General features: G+C 43.8%; 1 protein-coding gene across 6 annotated transcripts in view; it reads right to left on the reverse strand.

Moving 5' to 3' along the window:
- The window catches only part of MAP4K4 (mitogen-activated protein kinase kinase kinase kinase 4), a 194,548-nt gene that overhangs the window by 32,186 nt on the left and 134,769 nt on the right, over positions 1-27,593 (reverse strand). For 4 of the 6 annotated variants that reach the window (XM_060233806.1, XM_060233805.1, XM_060233804.1 and 1 more), the window contains exons 10-15: positions 25,739-25,914; positions 17,074-17,146; positions 15,463-15,673; positions 7,835-7,996; positions 5,764-5,850; positions 4,897-5,100 (exon numbers count right to left, since the gene is read on the reverse strand). In XM_060233806.1, coding sequence (XP_060089789.1) covers positions 4,897-5,100; positions 5,764-5,850; positions 7,835-7,996; positions 15,463-15,673; positions 17,074-17,146; positions 25,739-25,914 — 913 coding nt within the window. The remainder of the gene's footprint in view (positions 1-4,896; positions 5,101-5,763; positions 5,851-7,834; positions 7,997-15,462; positions 15,674-17,073; positions 17,147-25,738; positions 25,915-27,593) is intronic. The other 2 variants (XM_060233807.1, XM_060233803.1) reach the window with 1 other exon arrangement.

The following is a 27,593-nucleotide window of genomic DNA, read 5'->3' on the forward strand; positions in this document are numbered from 1 at the left end:
ACAGATCCCGGAGCCAGCTTCTATTGCCTGGCAGTTTAAACCACTGGGCAGGAGAAGGAAGTCTCCAACCCAGGTCTGCGTGTGGCAGGGAGAAAGATTTCCCCTGCACACAAATCCAGGGGTCAGATTTAAATTCCTTCTCAGTTGACTTGCTGAGTTGTGCCACTGCAGTGGCATGACTCAGTGAATCAACTTAGAAGGCATTTAAATCCCTTCTCAGTTCACTTGTGCTTGCAAAAACAATTTAAAGGGATCCTTTTAAATTGTTTTTGCAAGCTGCGCCACTTGGAGAAGGCATTTAAACTTATTTTATTTATTTCATGGATTTCCATCCCACCCTCCCCTACAAACGGTCTCTTTAAATGCCTTCTCCAAGCCCCGCTGCTGGCACCACTGTATCTGCTCACATGAACTACACAAACCCTCCTGGGAGGTTCATGGAGCTTATGAGGTGGGATGGGCACGAACCATGCACTGGACTTGATTTGTGATGAACTTTAATTTGTAATTCAGTTTGTGTCCATCCCTGTTTGAGATAGCTTAATGATTTCTTGACTAGAAGTCAGCACTTAGGATATAAGATACTTAGCTTTAGCTGTGTATCTTGTTTCATGGTCTAGCTAAGTTTTATTGTGTGTGTGCGTTTGAGATCCAATGGATGGAAGCTTAGCTTGTTAGTTCTGTAAGCTTGATCGCTGCTAAAATCTCCTTATAAGCAAACCTGGATCTTGCATATCGTCTTCTTGGGATTTCTGTGAACCTGGAACTCCTGGCCAGAGTCCCAAACAGTGGCATATTTGACAGGATCCTACAAGAACCAATATGCTGACATTCCAATGGAAGGAGGATAGTGAGACTGTGTTGGAGAGTCAGCTCCCCATCTGGCCCCAGCAGGTCATGCAGGGTTCCTAAAGCTAGAAAAGTTATCAGCTAAGACGAAGCAGAGTGCTGGTCAGCTGGCATTCTGCTCACAGCTCTGAGAAGCCGTGCAGAAGGAATTAGACTGGAAGAAGAAAGCACAAAAATTAGATGTAGAACTTGGAAATGAAAAAGATTTGTGAGTGCTGATGGAAAGAAAATGGTAGGGAGAAATGTGCCCAGGGTGGATACGTTACATGAAAGATTATACCAACCAGGTATAGCAACAGTAATTTCAGCAGAAGAAGGGAGAGAGTCTATTCTCACCTGGCTGGTTCAATGCTGGGACATGAACATAAGAGAAGCCATGTTGGATATGGCCAATGGCCCACCCTGTGGCCAAAACCCAGGTGCGGAGGTATAGTTCCTGCTGAAGTTGAGTGTTGCTACCATTCAACCTGCTCTGAGGCGGGTTCTACAAATGGCTCCTTCCACTGAGGGCATACAGATGCTAATACAGGGTTGCCAAACATGCAGCCCAGGGGCTGAATCAGGCCCCCGGAAAGCTCCTATACGGCCCCTGAGCAACTGGCTGTCATCTGCTTCCTTCTGCATCACAACTTGTTTTGCAAGGCTTGCTCAATCACACAGGAGCTACAGAGTAAAGCCTCTATTCTCTCCATTGGCTGAGGCTCCTCCTTTGGGGAGGAAGCGGGGAGTTTGCTTTGCCAGGCTCTACCAATTGCACAGCAGAACTACTGAGCCAAGCCTCTCTTCCTGGGGAAGGAAGGAAAGAGCCAGAGCTTCCTTTGCCCAGTTCCCTGGATCCCATGGGAGAAATACAAAGAAAGCATCTTTAAGACCAATGAGTGCTAACATTTTAAGCATGTTTTAAGTTTAAAAAAAATATATATTTGTGTTTGTCTGTGTTCTTTATAAAATGTATATCCCTGTTACCTAATCTTAAATAGGTACACACATGGTCTGGCCCAACAAGGTCTCATTTGTGTCAGATTCGGCCTTCATAACAAATGAGTTTGACACCCCAGTGCTAATATATTGGGTCATGAACAGAATGCATTAAGCATGACCTGATTCCACAGAAGGGAATGCTGCCTGTGGATCCCTACTTCAAAGGAGGAAGAAACCGGGTAGGAAAAAAGAAGACTTCCAAACCAACTCTGAAAACAATCAGGTGAAGCTGTTTGCATCCTGTTTTTTTCTCTCCCTCCTGGATGGATAGAGTGGATTCCCCCTGAACCCCTCTGATGAAAAAGCCAGTTCCCCACTACAGCCCTAATGCAAAAAGCTGTGGGGGTGAGGGATTGGTGATATAGATGTTGCAGGAGCACACAGCAGAGACTGAGCTGAGAAGTTTTTCATTTCGGTGAGCCTTGCATGGATCACCCTATTGGATCACCCTATTGCCTGAAGAAATTGCAGCTATTCCAGCACAGGGAATCCCAGACCAAAAAAATCCAGACTTTCCCCTGGAGGGGGTGGGGGTGGCAAGGAGATCAATCTTCCAAATTCCTCTCTGACTACATGGGTTTGATCATGAGATAGAAGCACCCTCGCTCTGCAGAAGGGGGCAAGGGAACCCAGCCTACTTGAATTCTTCAAAGGACTGCATGGCATATCATTTGGCAAGAGGGCCCCCTAGTGGACCATTGCCTTAACACAATATCTGAAAATAAAGCTAATTTATGAATAAGCTTCAGAGATGCCTATATTTTCAGCCTTGTAGAACTGCTTTTTGTAGTTATTGTGCTTTATGGAGTGTCTTTGGTTATTAAAAATGCTTTAATAATAATGAGTAAGAAAGCAGTTAATACACAAATAAAAACAATCCTTGTTGGATATGTATTTTGATGCCTACCACTGAAGTATAACAGCAGCTGTTCTGCAAAATAGATTAGCATTAGACATAATCACCACAGCCTAGGTTTCGGTGTGTGTCATACCCCAACAAAAATGCAGGACTACTGTGTTTATACTCCTGATGCGCAAAACTTAGTTAATCATAGTGTAGAGGCCTTATATACTCAGAGAGCCAAAATTAATCATTTAGAGGACCAATCTCTCTTTATTTCCATTGTGCAATGGTTTGCTCAAATAGGGCGTGGGGGTGGAAACAAGTTTTAGCTGTTGGTATTATAATATGCACCCTGTGTTTATGTATGTGCCTGTAATGCTGGTGTGCTTTCTATTTGCACTATTTGTATTAATTTGTACTAATGCTATATGTAAGAAATCCCAAAAAGTTTTGTTAGAATTCCATCATCCAGAGGCCAAATAGCAGGGCAATGAATATCTGGCCCACAAGGGCAAGAAGAGTTTGTAACACACAGTCTTGTGAGTGTCCTTTGGCTGTCTTGGGGAGGACTGTATAGACTTTGTAACTCCATCTTTGTTATAGGCTGGTACTTGACCCTTAGTTGCCTTGAGTTCTTTGAGGGAACTGCCATCCAGGCACACCCAAGAGAATATATGCCTCTTCTGTTATGCTTGTTAGCAGCTCTTATATAGAAAGCCTAATTTGTTTTCTCTCACCACTGGATGCCAGGCACGAGATGGCCTGGCTAATCACAATGTTTGGAATGATTAATGATTTTTGACTGGTAGCCAGCACTTACAATATAAGATGCTTAGTTTTAGTTTTAGCTGTGTTATCTTGTCTTCTGATCTGGATAAGTTTTGCTGTGCATCTGTGCAACTGGGATGGGAACTTACCCTGCTGTTTCTGTAAGATTGATTATTGCTTATTAAAATCTCCTTGTAAGCAAACCTGGATCCTGCACATTATTTCCTTGGGATTTCTGCGAACCTGGCCAGAACCCCAAACAACTACACAGGTCTCTCCAAAATTTCAAGTTAGGAGTGGTACAGTTCTAAAATTTCTATTTAAATTTCAACTGGGTATTCCAGAAAGGAGATTGTTACAATTTTCATCAAATTTTGGAAAATTAGATACTTTTTCTTAAATTTACAGTGGCAGCTAACCCAGCTCATTTTCTCCCTCACATGCCGCAGAAGCAGCAGGAATAGTGAAGGACTGGTGTCCATTATCATTATATATAATTGTAGAAGAAGAAGACGACGACATTGGATTTACATTCCGCCCTCCACTCAAGAGTCTCAGAGCGGCTCACAATTTCCTTTATCTTCTTCCCCCACAACAGACACCCTGTGAGGTGGGTGGGGCTGAGAGGACTCTCACAGCAGCTGCCCTTTCAAGGACAACCTCTGCCAGAGCTATGGCTGACCCAAGGTCATTCCAGCAGGTGCAAGTGGAAGAGTGGGGAATCAAACCTGATTCTCCCAGATAAGAGTCCGCACACTTAACCACTACACCGAACTGGCTCTTCAAGACACAAACACCTGGGCTAATGGCATATACTTGTCTCCTTTGTAAAAAGGACTGGCCCACACAACACCCATGAGAAGGGAACAGTAGCGTGTTCACTCACTCTCCAATCACCACTGGACTGAAAACACGTTAATTTAAAACCATGGGTGGCCCTGCCTTAAGTCAAGCATGTTCTGTCTCTCTCCCTTCCTTCCTCTTTTGCATTTGTGGGAGAACAGGAGACTGTAGACAAGCTGGATTTCACCATAGGGCTCCAGATGACTCCCCTCCCTTTCCCCACCAGCCTATAAGTTGAACTAAGTCCTACTGAAACCAGAACAATTCTGGAATTTTAGGAGACCAATTTTGTTTTCCTGAAGTACACCTTCTTTTGTTTCTGATCCAAAACAAAATCTAGGACACTGTTTCAGCTTGGGAATTTCTGAAGGCACACCCCTATTTCAAGTGACATGCTCATTTCATATGACCTCATCAGTAACTGATATAAGACTGAGTGTAAGAATCTGATCAGCCCTCCATTCACAACAGGGGACAAATATCCATTGTCTGCCAAAAGTGAACTGCTATAAAGATTAATGTGAGAACATACTGTAAAGCACTTAAAATGTGAAAAGTACTAAATGTGAAAAGCTCTAAGGAGTTAATTTACAAACTTTCAGAGAATTTACCTCTCGTGGTCTTTCAGTAGCTTCATAATGGGATTTAGGCTCAGGGGTATGGTAGTTTGGTTTATTCCTTTCTTGCTGCTGCTGCTGCTGCTGCTGCCGTCTGTGGTCATGCTGAAGAGACAAAAGATATGCCTGCTCCTGTTGCAACTGACGTTGGAGACGCTCTGCTTGCCGATGTTCTTCCATCTCTCGCCATCTGTATTCCTTTGAGAAAAGAAGCCAGCATTCAAGACACAAACACCTGGGCTAATGGCATATACTTGTTACCTGATGAGTTATGCATTTACTGCTGCTAAAAATGCAAGCTAATGCACCCAAAATTAAAATCAAACAGCAGGAACAAGTGTTTTCTTCTTGGTGAAGTATTCTGCTAAATTTAAGAACTTTACACTTAGTGATAGTATTTACAGCTTCTTTAAAAAAATAAAAACCTTTCTTTTTTTAAAAAAAAATCTTTTTTTAAAAAAATAAATCATGTCTAGTATATTGCTTAAAAACAGTATGGGTTGGGGGGGGGGGGTTCAAGGAGAGGGAGGAAAGAGGTGACATCTTATCCATTATATCCACATTTTAATAAAAGATATTCTTATCTGCACTCTAGTTGTTCTGAGAAGCCTAAAGGGCTGTTTTAAAACTCAACTTCCAGACCAGAACTGTCACAACTTCAAGCACTGTGCACTGTGAGATAGCTGTACATATTTTTCACATGTGCCTGCCAGCCCAATACACTATAGCATGAATGGCTTTTGTTTGAGGCTCTATTATACAAATGGTAAAGTAAGGCTGTGTCCAACTGAGAAGAGCCTGGGACACCAGTCAGAGAAAGGAATCCTATAGCTACTGAACAAAACAGATGCAGTGCGTTACCAGTAACATGGCCTGCTCCTGGAGCAGCTGCTGCTGAAGAATTTCCAAGTGCCGCTGCTCCTCTTCTAGCTGTCGCCTGATATACTCCTGTCACATAGAAATTACCCAGCAATAAAATTGTTTACAACAGGAATGTATCGAAACCACCTGAGGACCATCAAAAACAACTGTCCCAAGTCACCTTCAGGTGACAACGTACTTATGAATTTTGTGAATCCCTAGTGAACAAGTTAATAAAACCCTGTCCTCCAGAGAAAGGCTATATAGAAATATTCCATTGCAGACTAAAGATAATTTTTCAGGAGAAGTGTCACAACTTGGTCTGGTGGGTTTTGAAAATGGTTTAAAAAAAATAAGCAAATGCACTTTTTAAACAAGTTGAGAGTTAAAACACAGCAAGTCTCAACACAGCCAACACAAAAATCACATGCAATTTTTTATTAAAATAATTAGTTTTAGGCACTGTGTGATGAACCGTTAGCAACAGCTAGAGCCAGGCTAGTTAAGACAATCTTTTGCAAGCTTCCTCACTCTAAACCTCTACCAAATACACAGCTAACCTCAACCATAAACATAACCTAGCCTCCATCAAAAGCAGACAATGCCAAACTTGCTGAAGTACGCAGTGGTTATGACAAAAACAAACATCCACTAAAGAACAAATACACAACCAAATGCATCTTTCAGAAAGCTAAGTCTACACCTTAAAAATCAAAATCTAACACATTCCCCACTATTCCTTTTCCTGGCCCACTAAACCAAATTTAAATATGCAGCACAATATCCAAAGCTAAGAATATCTTAACCATGCAAATTAATGAACATAGGTAATACAAACACATGCACTCAAACATACACACACAGAGACACACACAGTGTATGCAAAAAGGAATGAATGATTCAATGCTATGGTAAAATTAGACCTAATGGAAGTCTTATGAAGAAAAAAAATGGATGTTTGTTTTATGTAGTCTGGTAAACCCACAATTAAGGTAAAGGAGAATGTGCAATTTCTTAAGCAGCCCCCAGGACATCCTTGTAGAATGTCCATCACAGCAGTCACTGTGTATGCGTGTGTTTTAAGAATTTGCAGGTAGTGGCAACAGTCAAGCTTTAGCTGTGTGCAACTGAGAACTACTCATCTCAGATGGGAATGCAGATCCCCAGCCACATCAAGCCAGATGAGCATTCCAATGAGGCCCAGATGAGCATTCCAATGTGGATACACATCAAGATGTGTATCACAATCTGCTGCACACAGAAACAGTGCATTTCCCTCACTGGGTCAAGTGAGTAAATACAATTTCATGGTGACATAAGGTATCCACTTATGAACAACAAGGAAAGTTTCTAATATATTGTAGAATGATAGGTTCAGTCACTATTTATACATTGTTATGACTTAAGAAATACTAAAGCAACATTTGATTGCAGAAAAACCCATTTTATATTTAAATAACCTGTAGTGCCAGACATGATAACTTTTGGATTTAAAAAATTAGTAATTTAAAACTCAAATGTGTTCATTGATCTGTTTTAACAGGAAATTCATGATAATTCTAGATGATTTCATTATCTCCCCTGATTTGTCAAATAATTTTAAGCATACAGAATTCATGCACAAGACTAGTAGATTAACATCACAATCTTGCAAAAAGTTAACTTTAAATTTATACTGGCATGAATGAAAATGATAACAGGAACATATTTGAAAATTATAGTAGCAAAAAAAATTAAAGTCCACTTGGTTGATGTGTACTCAAAATTATTACTATTCATCTATTAAGTCAAATAATTTAAATGTCATGGCTGCATATAAGATTATTCAGATATGAGACAGAAGAGAGCCATAGAGTTCAATATTACACATCAAATATGCAGTCTTATTTTAGAGAATATTTCATTTAAGGAGACTGTACATGCAGCTTGAATGTCTCACCCTTCCTTCTGGATTGTATTCATTTTGTATTTAATCTAGTGAGTCGTGTGAGAATTTATTCCTCAACTTTGTTTCTATATATTAAAGGGAAAAGGAATCATTCTTAATTCATTTTCATTATTTTAGACATACCTGTTCTCTCTCTACTCTTCTCTTTTCTTCCTCAGCTCTCCTCCTTTCTTCTTCTTCCTTACGTCTTTTTTCCATTTCCTCTAATCGCTTCTTCTCCTCTTGTTCTCTTCTCCGCTGTTCCCGCTCTTGCTGCCTTCGAGCTTCTCGTTCTCTTCTTTGTTGCTACAAAATATAAAATTGGGTTTATATATATGTTTATTGCTTTATACAATGACTTAGAACTTTTTAAGAAACCCGAGAGCTAGGTTTGCCAACCTCCAGGTGATGGCTGGAGATCTCTTGATCTCCAGAGGAGAGAAGTCAGTTCCCCTGGAAAACCTGTCTGCTTTGGAGAGTGTACTATATGGCATAGTATCCTGTTGAAATCCCTCCCCTTCCCAAACCTCACCCTCTTCAAGCTTCACCCCCAAAATCTCCAGATATTTCCCAACCCAGAGCTGGCAATCCTACTGAGAAACAGATGATTTTTAGAAAGAAGCTCCCATGTAAATCCTGAATTACTTAACATCCACTTTTACTCTTAAACAAACAGAATGAATGCTTCCTTTTATTACTAATTTACCTCTATCATCAGTGGGAAGTGAAACGCATGCTGCATTTTATAAATAAACTTTATTCAAAAAGTAAAATATAGATAAAATGAGTCAATAATTCAAGGAACAGTTTACAGTTATGGAAATGTAAGTGATGAGATGACAGCTGGGAAAATCAAGACCAAGGCACACTCCTATTTCCATATTCAGTCTATTTGAGAAGACAGGGGTCAAGTAGAGTCAACAGCCTCAATCTGACAAGGAAGATATATTTTAAAGATGCTGTTCCATATTATAATTTTCATCTGTCTGGAAATGTAGAAGCCCAGCCTTAAACATTGGGTTGAACCATTTCTTCATCAGCAGGGGACAGAGTGGAAATATTATATACTGGAGGATGGCATCTAATCTCTCTGTATTAGCACATGCATGATTAGCATAATTAACTTTTTTCATCTTCTAGCCTCTCTTGTTTTGTCATGTTTCTTTCTGCCTACTTTACTAAACAGTTTTGAAATGGCATAAAACTAAAATCTTTGTAGTTGTTTTTAAATCAACAAATAGGAAATGGGATTGTAATGTTTCTACAAATCTATACCATAAAGAAATTTTACCTTAAAAGAAATGTAAAGCTATGTTTTTGTCCTTTCCAACTAACTGCCCAGAGTTATCAAGAACACCTACACCAAAAATTATCTGCAGCAATTAAGTTATAGCTTTCACATCAGATGGAGATCATTCAAACACTCACTGTGGTTTTATGGTTTCTATGAAACCACTATAACTCTTTAGCTAGTACAAAATGAGACACTGCCTCTATTCTGACAGCAGATGAGTTTATAACACATACTGCAAAGGTGCCACAGGATCTATGGCAGCTCTCTGTGGACTCTAGGAACAACCTCAACACCCTGCATGCATATTCAGAACTATAGGCCTGATACCATTCCAACTTTCCAACTCCTTACTACCGTAAGTACTTCTAAGAGAATAATTTCTGCACCTATTCCCTATACAACTCTGCAAACATATATCACATCCATCTATGTATGTGATAGCATCACAAAAAGAGGCATGTGCTTTTAAGGCAGCAACAGAGACTAGTTACTGTATAAAACATTCCAATAATTCCTACCACTGATTGTCAGATGGAAAATACTTAATGTATACAGCCTTAAACCCACTAACCAAAACAGATATGCCCAAATGTTGTCTGTTCAGAGCTCAGTTAAGAAAGTAACAGTGAATATTTTAAATTCAGTTTTTCATGTTTTATTTTCTTAGTTTTCTTTGTAATGCATAAGGTGAAATAAGGACACAGTTCTCTGTACGTTGGCTTCTGTCTGTTTGTGATCTGTTTTTCTCCCCAAGCAGTTTGTTTTGGTCAATATTTTTCTAAGAATCTCTCTCCATTAAATGTCTGATCAATAGAAGCCAAAATAGTTTAAAGCTTTAGTTTGATATCATACAATAATTCCAACTCAGAATGGTTTCCAAACCAAAATTACACAAGTAATTTCAAAGTGTTCACAATACATTTAGAGTTGCCATATTTTGCTTTCAAAGTATTCTGGCATTTCTGGACTAAGAATAGTAACCTCTCCCTGAATGGAATAATTTTATTTAAAAATATATAAAGGTATGTGCTTTGAGTACTTGCAATAAGCATTTCTTCTGAAAAATGTTTTTCAAAATTACTGTAGGCCTGTGAGAAGTACAATAACTTTTAAAATGAGAACATGTTCTATGGGTCAAGAAATAATGAAATTACTAAACTTTTTTTTGTTTTAGTTCTATTACCATTAGCCAATAGGATACAATTCTGGCTGAGTAAATCCTCAGAGGTGCTGAGGCTGTGGGCTATGCTATGCAGGGCCACCCAAGATGGACAGGCCACAGCTGAGAACCCAGACAAAATGCGATCCACTGGAGAAGGAAATGGCAACCCACTCCAGTATCCTTGCCAAGAAAATCTCATGGACAGTAACAAAAGGCTAAAAGATATGGCGCTGGAAGATGAGTCCCTCAGGTTAGAAGGTGCCCAATATTCTACTAGGGAAGAGCGGAGGGCAAGTCCAAGTAACCTCAGAAAGAGTGAAGCGGCTGGGCCAAAGCCGAAAGGACACTCAGCTGTGGATGTGTCTGATGGTGAAAGAACAGTCCGATGCTGCAAAGAAAAATACTGCATTGAAATGTGGAATGTAAGATCTATGAATCAAGGCAAGCTGGATGTAGTCAAACAAGAAATGGCAAGACTGAACATTGACATCTTGGGAATCAGCGAACTAAAGTGGCCGGGAATGGGTGAATTTAACTCAGAGAATCACCACATCTATTATTGTGGGCAAGAGTCCCGTAGAAGAAATGGTGTGGCCTTTATAGTTAACAAGAAAGTGAAGAAGGCAGTAATGGGATACAATCTCAAAAATGACAGAATGATATCGGTCCGTATCCAAGGCAAACCATTCAATATCACAGTGATCCAAGTCTATGCCCCAACCGTGGATGCAGAAGAGGCTGAAGTGGACCAGTTCTATGAAGATCTACAACACCTTCTAGAATTAACACACACAAAGAAATGTTCTCCTCATCACAGGGGACTGGAATGCTAAAGTGAAAAGTCAAAAGGTAACCGGAACAATTGACAAGTTTGGCCTTGGAGAACAAAATGAAGCCAGGCAAAGGCTAATTGAGTTTTGTCAAGAGAACAAGCTGGTCACAGCGAACACCCTCTTCCAACAACCTAAAAGACGACTCTGCACGTGGACATCACCTGATGGGCAACACAGAAATCAGATTGATTATATACTCTGCAGTCAAAGATGGAGAAGCTCCTTACAATCAGCAAAAACAAGACCTGGAGCTGACTGCGCCTCAGTTCATGAGCTACTCATGCAAAATTCAGGCTTAAACTGAAGAAAACTGGGGAAGCCATTAGGCCATTCAGGTTTGACCTTGATCACATCCCTTATGAATATACATAAGTGGAGGTGAAGAATAGATTTAAGGGACTAGAGTTGATAGACAGAGTGCCTGAAGAACCATGGATGGAGGTTCATGACATTGTACAGAAGGCAGCAACCAGCACCATCCCAAAGAAAAAGAAATGCAAGAAAGCAAAGTGGCTGTCTGATGAGGCTTTACAAATAGCTAAGGAAAGAAGGACAGTGAAAAGAAAAGATGAAAAGAAAAGATTCACCCAAAAACGGTAGGGACCTAACAAAAGAAGAAGAGATCAGGAAGAGGTGGCAAGAATACACAGAAGAATTATACAAGAAGGATCTCAATGTACTTGACAACCATGACAGTGAAATCGCTGACCTTGAGCCAGACATTCTGGAGTGTGACATCAAATGGGCCTTAGAAAGCTTTACCAACAACAAAGCAAGCGGAGATGACGGTATCCCAATTGAGCTTTCAAAGTCCTAAAAGATGATGCTGTTAAAGTGATGTCAACATTATGTCAACAAATCTGGAAAACGCAACAGTGGCCACGGGATTGGAAAAGATCAGTATATATTCCAGTCCCAAGGAAGGGTAATGCCAAGGAATGTTCAAACTATCGCACCATTGCACTCATTTCACATGCCAGCAAGGTCATGTTAAAGATCCTACAAGCTAGGCTTCAGCAGTATGTAGATCGGGAACTACCATAAGTTCAAGCTGGGTTTCGGAGAGGTCAAGAAACTAGAGATTATGGAGAAAGCAAGGGAGTATCAGAAAAACGTCTATTTCTGTTTTATTGACTACGCTAAAGCCTTTGATTGTGTGGATCACAACAAACTGTGGCAAGTCCTTAAAGAGATGGGAGTACTAGACCACCTCACATGTCTCCTGAGAAACCTGTATAAGGGTCAAGAAGCAACTGTGAGAACTGGATATGGAACAACTGATTGGTTTAGAATTGGAAAAGGAGTTCGACAAGGATGTATATTGTCACCCTGTTTATTTAATTTATATGCAGAGTACATCATGAGGAATGCTGGCCTGGATGAAGCACGAGCCGGAATTAAGATTGCTTGGAAAAACATCAACAACCTCAGATATGCAGATGACACCACTCTAATGGCAGAAAGTGAGGAGGACCTAAAGAATCTCTTGTTGAGGGTGAAAGAGGAAAGCACAAAAGAAGGCTTGAAACTCAACATCAAAAAAACGAAGATCATGGCATCCGGCCCTATCACACCTTGGAAAATAGAAGGGGAAGATATGGAAGTAGTGACAGACTTCACATTTCTGGGGTTCAAGATCACTGCAGATGGTGACTGTAGCCATGAAATTAAAAGGTGTTTGCTCCTTGGGAGGACAGCTATGGAGAACGTGGGCAGTATAATAAAAAGAAGAGACATCAGCCTGCCAACAAAAGTCCGTATAGTCAAAGCAATGGTATTCCCAGTAGTAATGCATGGCTGTGAGAGCTGGACCATAAGGAAAGCCGAGCGCAGAAGAATAGATGCTTTTGAGCTCTGGTGCTGGAGAAGAATCTTGAGAGTCCCTTGGACGGCGAGAAGATCAAATCAGTCAGTCCTAAGAGAAATCAACCCAGACTGTTCCCTGGAAAGTTAGATGCTGAAGCTGAAGTTCAAATACTTTGGCCACCAAATGAGAAGGGAGCACTCACTGGAGAAGATCCTGTTGCTGGGAAAGACAGAAGGCAAAAGAAGAAGGGAACGGCAAAGAGATGAGATGGCTGGACAGTGTTACTGATGTAACAAACATGAATTTGAGCAGACTTCAGAGGATGGTGGAAGACAGGAGGGCCTGGCATGACTTTGTCCATGGGGTCGCAAAGAGTCGGACTTGACTGTGCGACTGAACAACAAAAAATCCAATACTGGCCAACTGCCAATCCTAAATGTAATCTGTATGCGACTACCTCAGGCAACACAACGTGGCATTGGAATTACTGCATGTCACTTATATCCCACCCTTCCTTCAAAGAGCTCAGGGTGGCATAACTGGTGGGAGTGATCCTATTTTCCTCTGTCAACAAACCTGAGAGATAGATTAATTCAAAAGAGAGCATCTGGGCCAAGTCACCCAATGAGCTTCAAAACTAAAGCAAGAATCTGAACCGCAATCTCCCTAGTACATGTTTTCTCTAACCACTTTACCGTACTTGGATCCAAGCTGAGCTGACAAATTCTGCTGATTCTCCCTTCATGTCATTCCTTAGGTTCTCCTCTCCCCCTCAGGAGCAGCCCTTTCCACTGATTTTATTTTGCAGAGGTCAGTGGGCTTCAGTAGTGTGGGTCATTGGAAAATTTAGTCTGCATCATCCCCACTGGCTTTCACAATGCCAGCATTACAGTGGCAATAAATATATGACACAAGGGTGTCAAACATGCAGTTCAGGGGCTGAATTAGGCCCCTGGAGGTCTCCTATCAGGCCCCCAAGCAACTGGCTGTCAACTGCTTCCTGCTCCCTGTATCTTGCTTCCTTCTGCGTAACAGCTTGCTTTGCAAGGTTTGCTAAATTGCACAGCAGCTACAGAGCAAAACCTTTATTTTCTCCATTGGCTGAGGCTCCACCCTTGGGGAGGAAGGTGGGGGAGGAATAGCTCGCATTGCCAGGCTCTCTCAAGTCAGTTTGGTATAGTGGTTAACTGCATGGACTCTTATCCAGGAGAACCAGGTTTGATTCCCCGCTCCTCCACTTCCACCTGCTGGAATGGCCTTGGGTTAGCCATAGGTCTGGCAGAGGTTGTCCTTGAAAGGGCAGCTGCTGTGAGAGCCCTCTCAGCCTCATCCACCTCACAGGGTGTCTGTTGCGGGGGAGAAGATACAGGAGATTGTAAGCTGCTCTGAGTCTCTGATTCGGAGAGAAGAGCAGGGTATAAATCTGCAATTCTTCTTCTTCTTCAATCGCACAGCAGAGCTACTGAGCCAAGCCTGTCTTCCTTATTGGCTGAGGCTCCCCCACCAGTCCCCTGGGGAAGGAAGGAAAGAGCCAGAGCTTCCTTTGCCCAGTTCCCTGGATCCCATGGGAGAAATAAAAAGAAAGCATCTTAAAGACCAACGAGTGCTAACGTTTTAAGCATGTTTTAAGTTTTTACAAAAATATATATTTGTGTTTGTCTGTGTTCTTTATAAAATTTATATCTCTGCTACCTAATCTTAAATAGGTACACACATGGCCCAGCCTGACATGGCTCAGCCCAACCCAACTTGGCCTGGCCCAACAAGGTCTCATTTATGTCAGATCTGGCCTCATAACAAATGAGTTCGACACCCCTGTCCTAGAGCTTTTCCAAAATAATTTAAAGGCGCATGCATGTGTGTGTGAGGGGGAAATAGCTAATAAAAACCAAACATTAAAAACCACCCAAAGGAGCCTAAACTTAGGCTCCACCCCTCACACTCTTGCGCTGGAGGTAACTGAAGCACAAGGTCCTCTACCTTAAGTATATAAAAATCATGACAGCAAATTTTGATTTAGACCACCACTTTGTGTTAAAATTGTAGGAATGAAAGAAAAGAAAATCAAACCATTGTCCCACCCAAGCAAACATTTTTGAGGACTATTTTAGTAGTGTAAATGCTATATATTTGATTTACTGCCTTATGTAAAGTAGGAAAACAACTGATTTTTTAAATAGTGAATTCATGTCACTCTATGATCACAGCAATAATCCAGCAAAAATGTTTTCTGCTCTGAGCATTTTTAGTTCAAATTAGTTTTTGTGAGCTCTGAATCAGTTCTTATTATGCTTCTGGCCAAGAGCTTATACTACTATAAATAAATAAATAAAGATAAAACAAGAACAAACAACTTGACCACATCAAGACTTACAGCCAAATTCCAATACTTGTATGGAAGAGGATTTTCAGAAACAACAAACCCCATTATTTATTTTCAATTTAGTTACCCTAGATCGACAACCTTACTGAGTCATTGCTTAAGTATACTGTCATAATGAATGTTGGCTACCACATCCTGAATTTGGAAAGATAACCTAACATTACAGACATGCAAACACACACTATAGATTTTGTAATTCTCAATGTTAAAAATCTCAGACAAGAATCCACACTCCCTGGCCCTTTGACAAAATTTTAAAAAGAGGTGCCTTGTCAATCTTGGCCTGTTTCTACCTCTTCTAATCGCCTCCTTTGCTCTTTTTGTTGCTCAATGCGCTTTTGTCTCTCTGCCAGCAGCTGCCTCTTGTACTCTTCTTGCTCTCGGAGCTGCTGTTCTTGTAGCAGCTGTTGTCTCCGAAGAGCCTCAGAACGCTCCTTGTTTTCCTGCTGCAATCTCAGGAAATCACGTCTCAGAGTAGATTCTCCAGGCACATTAACAATAGAGCTATGAGACGAAGGCAAAGTTATTAAGAACACCCAAGAAAAGGTGGCAAATAACATAATTTTTCATTTTCATATTATATCTTTCTTTGATTTCATCAGGAAAAATGAAATTATGCAATTTCATGATGATAGACAATAAAGTCTGCACAAATTTGAATCTATAATCTTGTCTATAGTAATAAACAGTTAAAGACTTTTTAAAAGTCTTCAAAATGATACAGATAACTGGGAAGGAAAGACCCCCCGATCTATTGCTTCACTGAGCAAAAGTCTATTTATTAAAATATTTATCCCCCACCTTTCCTTTCGACTCAAGTTTAAAGCCTTCCTCCAACTTAAGTGGCTCTTTTGTTGGAAGAACAGAATTGACTCTCACAGATATTTGACAGGTATGCCTATTACAATGTCACAGCTACTGTAATGCTTTAAGCTACTTTAACGCTTTAATAAACTAAGATGCAACCAGCATTTTTCCATTTGGTAGAACATGGTGCTCTTCCCAACCTAACAATACTTTAAGTCTTCTCACAATGGGGAATGAAGCCATTTGTTCTGTCATGTGACACAGAACCCTTCATGTACTCTTTCATTTTATGCTGTTCTTTGTTACAAACATTTAGATCATCACTCTTGCCTAGTAGGGCTTCCGAGTGGCCACTGGAGATAACAAAACAAAATACTGCATTACTATCAGCTGCCACCACAGCACATGGATCTTTACCATGTGGCTGAATGTCAGCTGTGTTTATGCAAGAAAATACTTTAAAACAATATGTTCTTTTTAAAAGATACCCTGTTAAACAGACCATCTACCTGAAACAATAAAAGAGTTACTATTAGAGTTATGAATGACTTTACTTCCTGACATTTTGTGGTTGGGTCTGCCTCTTTGGGCAGCCATTTTGTAGTTGGTTCCACCTCTTTCGACAGTCATTCTGTTGTTGTGCCCAGTTTCCTGTGTCAGAATTCCAAAGGTGCCCCAAAAGGCTGATCCTGCTGTTCAACAACAAGACCTTATTTTGTATGCTCATCAAATTTAAACTGACTTGCTTAAATTACAAGATTTGGGATTCTATATAAACATTTAAATGGACACCAGGTCACATTAGTTGGACACACAAACAATACCAGCGTGTTTGTGACATCAGAACATATGTATTTATTAAAGTACCTATGTGAGAGAAAACAAGGGTTGTTTGGAGACTTTTGACTTGATGAAGATATTACTGTGATCTATTGAATTTCATTATTTTTATACTGTATTTCACTGTTAATATCCACATGATATATTTGATATTTATTATTAAATATCCAAAGTATTAATTTTGTTTAATTTAGGTTATTTTGTATATTTCATACCCAGTGGTATTTCTTTAATTTAAATTACCAGAATGATATTACCTTGGCTCTCCTTCTTGTTCAGGCACTTCCTCCTCTTCCTCTTCACTTCCACTATACTCATATTCTGTTTCATCTAGGCAAGGGAGCCAACAAAAATTCTCTTAAAACACAAGTTGATTATAACAGCACAGATTAATTCCATGCATTAATTATTTTATCAATAGAACAGTCTTTGGAAAGCTCTGGATAACAACGAAGAATTCTATGAGCATTATTTAGAATTTACCACTGTAAAGTGAAAGAACCAGAGATCCTTTCTGCCCAGGGATTTTAATGGGAGTATACCGCACTTAGCAAGCAGGATCAATGCTAGAAACTCACTCCAACTGTTCTTACTGGAAAGTGGGCCACCCATAAATGTCAACTGGGTTTTCAACCCCCACCCCCCCAAGACTGTCCAGTTTTCAAGATCCTCTTCTCAAGCCCTCTGTGCCCTAGCCTGCAGAGATGAGGCCAGTAGTGACTACAGACAAGACTATTTCAGTGATGGCACCTTGTTTGTGGACTCGCTAGTGCCTACCTTACTCTCTTTTACATGGTAAGCCAGAACATCTTCTTTTAACCCAGGCTTCTAACTCGGGGTTTTCTGGCCTGCTTCAAGATTATATTCTTTTCACACTTGTTTTATGCTGTTTTATAGTCTGCCAAATTTTTAACCGTTAGTATTGTTACTGCATGGTTGTATGGCTTGGCTCCATGTCTGATAATGCTAATATTGTTTTGTTTCATTTCAGCATTTTATTTTTCAGCAACAGAGCCCTCACTCCAACCCAAGATTGATCAAGAAGCTTGAAATTGGTAGGTTGACAATACATTAGTATTCCAATTCCAAAGAAGAGGTACAAGGACTCCTTGAAGAAATCCCTTAGCACCTGTCACATCAACCATCACCAGTGGTCTGACCTAGCCTCAGATCGCAAAGCATGGAGGCACACCATCCACCAGGCTGTCTCTTCCTTTGAGAACGCACGCATAGCTGGTCTTGAGGACAAAAGGAGATTGAGGAAGAATCGCACTGCTACAGCACCAACCCCAAATCAGACTTTTCCCTGCAGCTACTGTGGCCGGACCTGCCTGTCCCGCATTGGTCTTGTCAGCCACCAGCGAGCCTGCAGCAAACGTGGACTATTGCACCCTTCTTAAATCTTCGTTCGCGAAGCCAAGCCGAGAGTATTCCAATTTGTTTAAGCAACTGCATTCCACTCAAATTATCATTTTAACTCTTGGAAGAAGTAAAAAATGAATATTGGGATCAAAACTAAAGTCAGATGCATTCTGAATCAGGACTGCCGAGAGCCAGCTAGGGGCTCATTTACCAGATGACAATCCGGTTCTTGAGGTAGAGAAGCTTCTCTATGCAGCTAGGAAATGGGACAGAGAAAAGAGCAAATGGTGGGTTTTTGCAGGGCCAATCAAGGAAGATGACAACAGGGCTTTTTTTTGAGCTGGAGTGCCGCTGCAGCTGGCTTGGCCAGGGTTCTGGCTCAAAAAATAGAAGGCAGAGGGAAGGCACTGGAGCAGCTTCCTGGGGCCCAGCTCACCAGCCAGGCTAACAGGACTACGCCACATTGCAGAAGCAGCCTCCTGGGGCCCAGCTTGCAAGGCCTAGCCATACTGCAGTGGCTTCCTGGAGACTAGCTTGCTGTCCAGGCTCATGGTGCCAAGCCATGATGCAATGCAGCTTCTTGGAATTTCTTCTAGAAAAAAGGCCCTGATGACAAAAGATGAGGGACTGGCTACTGCTATACAGATCATTGTACAAGACAGAGGGAACACCATGTGCTGCATTCCCAGCGCACAGAGTGTGAAGCTGGCTAGCTACACAAGCGCAAGGAGGGGGCAGGAAGAGGAAACTGAGCCAGCCCCCACCATCCATCTCCCACTCTAGACAGAAAGGGCACAGAAGAGACATTTCAGGGAAAGCTAAACTCTACCAGTGTTGGCTGACAGAGAGCCCCAGCTGGGCTTGCATTTCCCTCTCAGTGCCCTCTCTCGACCAGAACTATTGACAAAATTTTATCTAAATAGAAACTGCCATGGTATATAATAAACAGCACTTGAAACATCTTTGACGTTCCACAGTGGTTTGCCATGTGGTATTGGTGGGAAAAACAGGTTGCTTACCTGTAACTGATGATCTTCGAGTGGTCATCTGTGCAGTCACACACATGGGTCTTGCCGCAGGCAACGGATCCATACCTCGGAGCTCCAATAGCTCGTTTATAACGTCTTTTGGCGCGCTTTCCTCCCGCCCTGGGGAGCAGGCAGCGACTGCGCATGCCTGGAGCGGGGGGAGAGCGCCCATTCCACTCAGTTTCTTCCAGCCGCCACTGGCAAGACTAGAAAGGTTAAGCAAGAAGTACCAGAGGCCAGCAGCGGGGAAGGCTGGGTGGGCGTGTGTGACTGCACAGATGACCACTCGAAGATCATCAGTTACAGGTAAGCAACCTGTTTATCTTCTTCGTGGTCTCTGTGCAGTCCCACACATGGGTGACTAGCCAGCTAAGAGTCCTGGAGGAGGGTGCTGGAAAATAAAAAGTTAGTCATCTGACCCATACCAAAGACTGTGTGGTATAGGAGTATAAGCGGATGCACTCACCTCCATTTCAGTGAAAGATGGATCTGAGGACCGCTTGTCCGAAGGAGGCGTCACGTCTCGCACGAACGTCCAACGCGTAATGGGAGACGAACGTGGAGGGAGAGGACCAGGATGCGGCTGCACAGATGTCCTCCATGGAGACGCCGTGCAAGAAGGCCGAAGACGTCGAGACCGCTCTAGTGGAGTGCGCCTTAAGGCCTTCGGGCAGAGGCTGCTTAGCCAGTTCGTAGCACAGCCTAATAGCACTCACTACCCATTTTGAAAGTCTCTGGGTAGAGATCTTGTGTCCCCTGCAAGGGTTTCCGTATGCCACAAATAAATTAGGGTCCTTACGGAAAGGCCGTGTACGATGGAGGTAGAAGGATAATGCTCTTCTTGCGTCCAAAGAATGCAAGGCCCGTTGTCCCTGGTCAGTTGGGTTGGGAAAAAAAGTCGGCAGAGAGGTTGCAGTCGACAAGTGGAACTGGGAGACAACTTTAGGAAGGAACGCAGGGTCCGGTCTCAGGACAACCTTTTCCTTGTGGAAAATGGTGTAAGGAGGATCGTGGCGGAAAGCGCATAGGTCACTTGCCCGCTTACCAGAGGTGAGGGCAATGAGCAACGCTGTCTTCCAGGAAAGAAGGTTGAGGTCTATGGTGGCCATGGGTTCGAATGGTGCCTTCATAAGCGAGGAAAGAACTAGGGATAAACTCCAAGTTGGAACAAGAGGTTTAACAGGGGGATTGAGGTGCAACATGCCCCTGAGGAAGGACTTGGACAAGGGATGAGAAAAAACTGTCTTGCCGTCTACCGGATTGTGGAACGCGGAGATGGCGGACAGGTGAACCTTGAGGGATGAGTAACAGAGTCCTGATTTCTTCAGTGAAAGCAAATAGTCCAGGATCATATTGAGAGGTACCGATTCAGGAAGTAGATGGTTAGTAGCCGCGAACGAGGAGAAGCGTTTCCACTTCCTTCGGTACGAAAGCCTTGTGGAGGGCTTCCTGGCATTAAGAATAACGTGAGCTACCTCTGCGGAGAGGTGGGAGGTCGAATTCTCCATGCCGTAAGGGCCAGAACCTGAGGGTTGTGGTGCAATATCTGACCGTTGGCTTGGGAGAGGAGGTCGATCGCGAACGGGAGACGACGGTAAGTGTGATGAGATAACTGGAGAAGTCTCGTGAACCATGGTTGCCGTGGCCACCAGGGGGCTACCAGGATGCAGTCCGTGCCGTCTCGTGTTATCTTCATCAACACCCGAGTTAGTAGAGGGGTTGGTGGGAAGATATAGTGGAGAGGACCTGTCCATCTGTGTAGGAAGGCGTCGTTCCGCCTCCTGGAAAAGTAGCGTGGACACTTGGCATTGTCCTTGGAAGCAAAAACATCCACCTTGGGTGTTCCGAAGCACCTGAAAATGGCTCGAAGGTAGGTCGGATTGAGGGACCATTCGTGGTCGTCCAGACGAAACCTGCTCAGCGAGTCGGCCAGAACATTGTCGACACCTGGGAGGTGAATCGCGGTCAGGTAAATGTTGTGCTCCAGGCACCATTCCCAGAGTGAGACGGCTATACGGCAGAGCCGGAGCGACCTGGTTCCTCCCTGCTTGTTGATATAGTACACCGTTGCCATGTTGTCCGTTGAAATTTGGACATGGCTCTTGTTGATCAGTGGGAGAAAGGATAAGAGGGCCCTGTGCACGGCAATCAGTTCTAAGCAGTTTATGTGCATGGCGCTCTCGGAAGGGGTCCAAAGGCCTCTGACGGTTTTGTCCTCTAAGTGGGCTCCCCATCCCCACTTTGAGGCGTCCGTTGTCACAACAGCCACTGGGGGTGCCGGTAAAAATGGCATGCCCGCGAGGAGGTTGCTGGGTATCGTCCACCACGTTAGGGATGAAAGTACTCTCTGGGGGACCATAAGTAGGACATTCTGCGGTTGCAACTGAGGATGGTAAGCTCTTACAAACCAAAGCTGTAGTTGTCGCATCCGTAGCTTGGCAAAGTGGATGACGGAAGTCGTGGCAGCCATGAGGCCCAGCAAGCGTTGTATGACGAATGCCGACTGGTAAGGTTGATGCTGAATCGACTTGGCTAAGGTGATGATAGTAAGTGCTCGATCCCCTGGGAGGAAGGCACGGTGGAGAGAAGTGCGGAGGAGAGCCCCTATAAACTTGATGTCTTGGGTGGGCTCGAGATGGGATTTGGATGCATTCACCCGAAGCCCTAAGGAATCGAGAAGAGAGAGTGTTGTGCTGATGTTGGCCTGCAACCGACGCTGGCTTGGTGCTATGAGGAGCCAGTCGTCGATATACGGGAAAACTGTGATGTTTCGAAGTCTGAGAGCCGCTGCCACCACCGCCATGCACTTGGTGAATACCCTTGGCGCAGTGGAGAGGCCGAAGGGCAGGGAGACGTACTGGAAGTGGTCCCTCCCCACAGCGAATCGCAGGTACTTCCGGTGCTGAGGTCGAATTGTCACATGGAAGTAAGCGTCCTGAAGATCTAGGGAAGCCATCCAGGAATCCCTGGGGATAAGAGGCAGGATGCCGTGTAGGGAGATCATTCTGAACTTCCTGTATTCTATGAATTTGTTCAGCTTCCGAAGATCGAGGATAGGGCGCTTCCCTCCATCCCGTTTGGGGACCAGGAAGTATCTTGAGTAGAATCCCGTCCCTCGGTGTTGAGGAGGAACGGGTTCTATGGCATTCTTCTGGAGCAAGTCCAGGATTTCCTGCTGGAGGGGTGCAGATGGAGGGGTGGCTATGAAGTGGTGGTGGTGTGGTGGCGAAACGAACTCTATTGCGTAACCTAAACGCACGATGGTAAGGACCCAAGAGTCGGTGGTGATGGAACTCCAACGAGGGTAAAAGGGGAATAGTCTGGTCTGCCCCTTGGGAGAGTCAAAGAGACTGTTTGCCTGTCTGGGACTGCTTCTTAGAGGGCTGAGTCCGTGGCCTCTGATGAAAGGGCTGTTTAGGCAGGGGTTTCCTTTTCCAGAACTCCTGAGATTTAGGCGATCGTTGACGACGCTGAAAGGATGGCTTCCAGGGTCTCTGCCTGTTAGAGGGCAGGGAGGTAGGTTGTGTGACGCCGAGGCGTTTGGCTCTCTTACGGCCGTCATCGACCGAAGCTAGGACCTCGTCCGTTGACGCATGGAATAGACCCAGGCCATCGAAAGGAAGGTCCTCTATACGCTGCTTGATATCTGGTTGAAGGTTGGTAGAGCGGAGCCAGGCATGGCGACGTAAGGCTACAGATGTCGCAAACACTCGGGAGGAACAGGAGACCGCATGGCGAATGGAGTTGATCTGTTGTTTGGAGACACGGGAAAGCTCAGAGACGAGAGACGAGACCGCTTTCTGAGAGGAGTCAGGCATGGATGTGATATGCGGGGTGATCTGGTTCGCCAGGTTGAAGGTGTAGGCAGCAAAATAGGCCAAGTAATTGTTCAGCTTGGAATTAGTCGAGGAGAAGCTATAGATCTTTTTAGCCAGAGTGTCCAGTTTACGGCCCTCGCGGTCAGGAGGAACAGGGTGGCGAGATTGTTTGTTCTTGGTGGCCGAATGAACAACGATGGAGTTGGGCGCCGGGTGGGAGGCGAGGAATTTGCAGTCAGCTGCTTGAACCCTGTAAAGGGAATCCAGGCGTCGGGAAAGCGTAGGGATCGAGGCCGGCTTATCCCAGGCTTCTTGGAGGCCCTCCAAGTGTACAGGGAGCATAGGAAGCGAAGAGCTGTCAGGGAAGTCTGAACGGACTAGGTCATGTACCACATCCGAGATCTTGGGTGAGTCAGAGGACATAGGAATGTTTAGTGCGGAAGCCATAGTTGTTATGAGATTAAGGTAGGCCTTGGAGCTGTCAGATGGTGAGAGCCTAGGAGGTTGGTCCGATGCGGGGGAGGCTGGGGCCTCCTCGGAGTCGGAGTGATCAGAAGTGTCTCTGTCAGAAGTCGAGAGTGGATGCTGTGGAGACTTGGGCTCGACAGGTGAAGGGTCCCGAGGGCGTTTGAGAGGCGAAGCAGTCGGTTTAGAAGCCGATGCGGATGCGGTTCTAGGAGAAACCCGGTCCCGAGGACGGACAGGAGGCTGCAGAACATCGTGTGGATCGGGTGCAGTCTGGGAGTCGAAAGTGTCTCGGTTCCGAAGGGCTGCCGCATCATCTCGGGTGCGAGGAGTAGGCTCCCGTCGGGGGGAATAGTAATGTTGGTAATCCCCATAGCGATCCGGAGACAGGTGACGGTGCAAAGGAGATCGCTGATCGCGTGCACGATAGTAGTCGCGGGGTCCGGGAGAATAATAGTCCCTGAGTCGAGGCATATAGACATCTCTGTGAAAGGAGTCCGGATCGAAGTCAGAGAGGTGCCTGTAGCTGTGGCGCGAAGGCGAACTCTGGTACCGATGGTAACGTGAGTAAAGGCGAGGTGACGGAGACCGGGATGGAGAGCGGTCTTGTCGATAGTCGCGATAGTAGTCGCCGTACCGGGACCGAGAGCGGTCGCGTCGAAAGTCATGGTAGTCCTCCCGATGTGGAGAATTGGGAGGATGTCGGATCGGAGACCTGGGACGGAGCGGAGGATCTCGGATCGGAGACCTAGGACGAAGCGGAGGATCCCGGAGCGGAGACCTTGGGCGAAGTGGAGACCGCGAGCGAGAGCGGGGCCGCGGAGATCGAGATCGAAGCCGATGCGAAGAGACCTGAGTAGAAGATTCGACAAGCAGCGGGGTAGTATTGTCTTTAAGCAATGGCGCTGTGGAATCCTTGAGTACCGGAGTTGTAACGTCCTTCAGGACTGGCGTAGTGATGTCGAGGAAGGATTCCGGTCTGAGAGGTGGAGCCTCGGAGTCGAGGATATCGCTGGGAGGAAGGCTGTGCACCGAGGGCGATCTAGAGCCAATCGGGATAACTTCAAGAGAAGTTTGAGTGAGGCTAGGCATTTCCGAGATGACGTCAGAAGGAGCCGAAAGTTCGATAGGTAGAATCGGAGTCGACTGCGCAGAAGCCGCTTGTGCCGCCGAAGCAACTGATTGCGATTGCGCAGCCGCCGAGGCCGATTGCGCAGCCGTAGCAAAAGCAGAAGTACTAGGGCGCGCGGAGGTAGAAGCTGACGGGTCGTGCTTCTTAGGCGCCAAGGTGCTCGGACTGGAGGTTTTCGGAGCCGAGTATTCGCCCTGACGGGCTTGTTTAGGCGCCTTATGCCCCTCAGAGTGTTTAGAGGCCTTTTTGTCGGACTTATGTTTCCTAGGAGCGGTAGGAAGGGCCGACGCTGCCGAATCTCCCGCTCTAAGTGGGGGAGGCGGCGGATCTGAAGTAGACATCCCGCGGAGAGAAGACTCAATGAGGAAGCTACGAAGACGAGCCGCTCTGTTCTTACGCGCCTGCTTACCGAAGCAAGCGCAGTGGTGACAGTTATCGGTTCTATGGGATTCCCCCAAGCAAAAAAGGCAGAGCGAGTGACCGTCGGATGACGGGATTTTAGCAGCACACTGCCTGCACCTTTTGAAGGTGATTTTCCCTTCCATCCGTTCCGGACAGGGGAAGGAGGGAAGGGAGAGACGGGGTTGGGGGGGGGGGGGTAGAAAGGAAAAAAGGCAAAAGCGCAGAAGTCGGATCTACCTTTTTTTTTTTTTTTTTTTTTTTTTTATATTAAAGGGACGAAGAAAATAGAAAAGGAGAAGTAAGAGAGATAGTACGATACCAAGAGACGAGCCAGAGGAGGAACGCAACGAGGTAGGTGTTGTCCGGGCGGCGGAAGGGAAGAAACTGAGTGGAATGGGCGCTCTCCCCCCGCTCCAGGCATGCGCAGTCGCTGCCTGCTCCCCAGGGCGGGAGGAAAGCGCGCCAAAAGACGTTATAAACGAGCTATTGGAGCTCCGAGGTATGGATCCGTTGCCTGCGGCAAGACCCATGTGTGGGACTGCACAGAGACCACGAAGAAGATGGGTATACTACTGTTCAAGAAACACCAGTTCAAAGCCCTTGAGGCATGCAGCAGTTCTCTGGCTCCTTATCAAAATACTGAACCTAAATTTTCCAGATCACAAAAGTAAGTAGTACACATAAGTGCACTCCTAATCTCAAAAGGAGTACATACCTTTCTCTCCTCTCTTCTTCCTTGTTCTGTCTATATGATCTTTAAGCTGGATTCGGACTTGCCTTTCATTTGGCTGATCACGTATAAATGGATGTTTTAAAAGCTGCTCTGTAGAAGGTCGTTGCATATAATTTTTCACTAAACAGCCCTCTATAAAACTAAAGAACTTTTTTGACCTAAGAGAGTGAAAACAGAGGACATTTAAAACAAAACACAGTTAAGTAACTTGGTCAGATAAGAATCTCATCGGTAAGAATCCTTCTTAAAGCTGATAAAGCTGATTTTTAAAAAGTTTGGCAAAGCCACAAGAATGCAATTCAGTTATGAGGGTCATTAAATCATAAGCAACAGCAAGTATCAGGTAAGAAAAGACGCATATTTTTAATAGGAATAACTTGCCAACATTGTTTAATTTTTCTGATGCATTATTACACATTATGTCCGCTGCTACACAGATTTAGAGTAATCCTACTAGAAAAAGTAGGAATAAGTGTCCAGTTCAAACACAGAACTTCATTATGAAGAAATAAAATGAGCCGTCATTCTAGCTGACAGATTAAATACAGAGATTTTCTTGTCCTTTGGGAAGAAACAATGGAATAATATTTCATTTTTAACTGAACCCTAAATCAAATACTTTTACTGCTGCTTTATATTTAACAATAATTTAAACAATAAATCCATGCTCCACAATGTAGCCAATTGTCCTAGAGTTCTCTGCCACTATCAAATAACTTACAAAAGATATTTACAAAAGATATATGGGAAATAAGAGCAAAGTCAGTAATCCAAAATACACAGACGTAGTTGGACCTTTTTGCACTGCAAGCACTGTATACTCCAAACAAGTTTCAAAAACAAAGCAAGTATGTGTTAATCTTCTTCTCTTACTTTTGCATATAAAAAACTTAACAAAGTTTATTTAAAGCAAAGGTTGCTTAATGAGCATACTGTGCCAATGTGCTATGCATCAATTTAAAATGCTGTGTTTCCTTTGATGATATTTACTATTGTTCCAAACCCAAATGCTATGATTATATGCAAGTGACTTTTCTTTTCACTTCCCCTTGCACATTTGGACTTAGTGACTTTTTATTGACTACAAGCCATTGTTTACTAGTACATCTGAACAGGTTTAGCTATTCTGAGCAAACTATGGTTTGTTAAAGTCATGTGAGGTAGAACAAACAGGAGAGTGCATGAGCATAAGACCCACATTGTAACAAACCATGTGAGACGCCCTTTGCACTCACACAGTGTACCTACCACCCTCTACAACCTCTCTCATTCAGGTTATGTCCTGGGTTATACTTGCCACCCTTCCTGCCTCTTTTAAAACCAACAGAGAGAGCCATAACCGTCTCACACCTCAGTCCTCTCTCTCACTCCCAGGGACATCCACAGACAGGGTACCCCAGTCCCCATTAATAACAAGCCCTCACTAACATGGAGCTATTGAGGTTGAGGCTAAAACACTGTTCCAATCAGTCACTGCCACCATTCATTTACATCCTATACTATAAGTTTGTAGACCAATGTATAAGTATGTATTAATTTGCGTGTGTGTGGTTCTTTCCCTTAGACATGAGGGCCACAGGATTAATCAAACAAAAAAGCTTTTATTTATTATATGAACAAAACACTGACTAAAGTATAAGAAACAACCTTTCACCTCCATTGAACTTTTGAACTGAGTTCCTATTCCTATAACTGGGATCCTTTAGTTATAAATTTGCTATTTTCAGCCTGTGTTATACAATTCCACTCAGAAAACCTTTCCCCCCTTCTCCTCAGCACCTAAGCTACCTACTTCTCTGCTGCAACCTCTAACTGACAGTTTTTTAAGCACTGTTTT

The sequence above is a fragment of the Heteronotia binoei genome, chromosome 3 (assembly GCF_032191835.1).
Source record: "Heteronotia binoei isolate CCM8104 ecotype False Entrance Well chromosome 3, APGP_CSIRO_Hbin_v1, whole genome shotgun sequence".
In the NCBI taxonomy this organism is placed as follows: domain Eukaryota; kingdom Metazoa; phylum Chordata; class Lepidosauria; order Squamata; family Gekkonidae; genus Heteronotia; species Heteronotia binoei.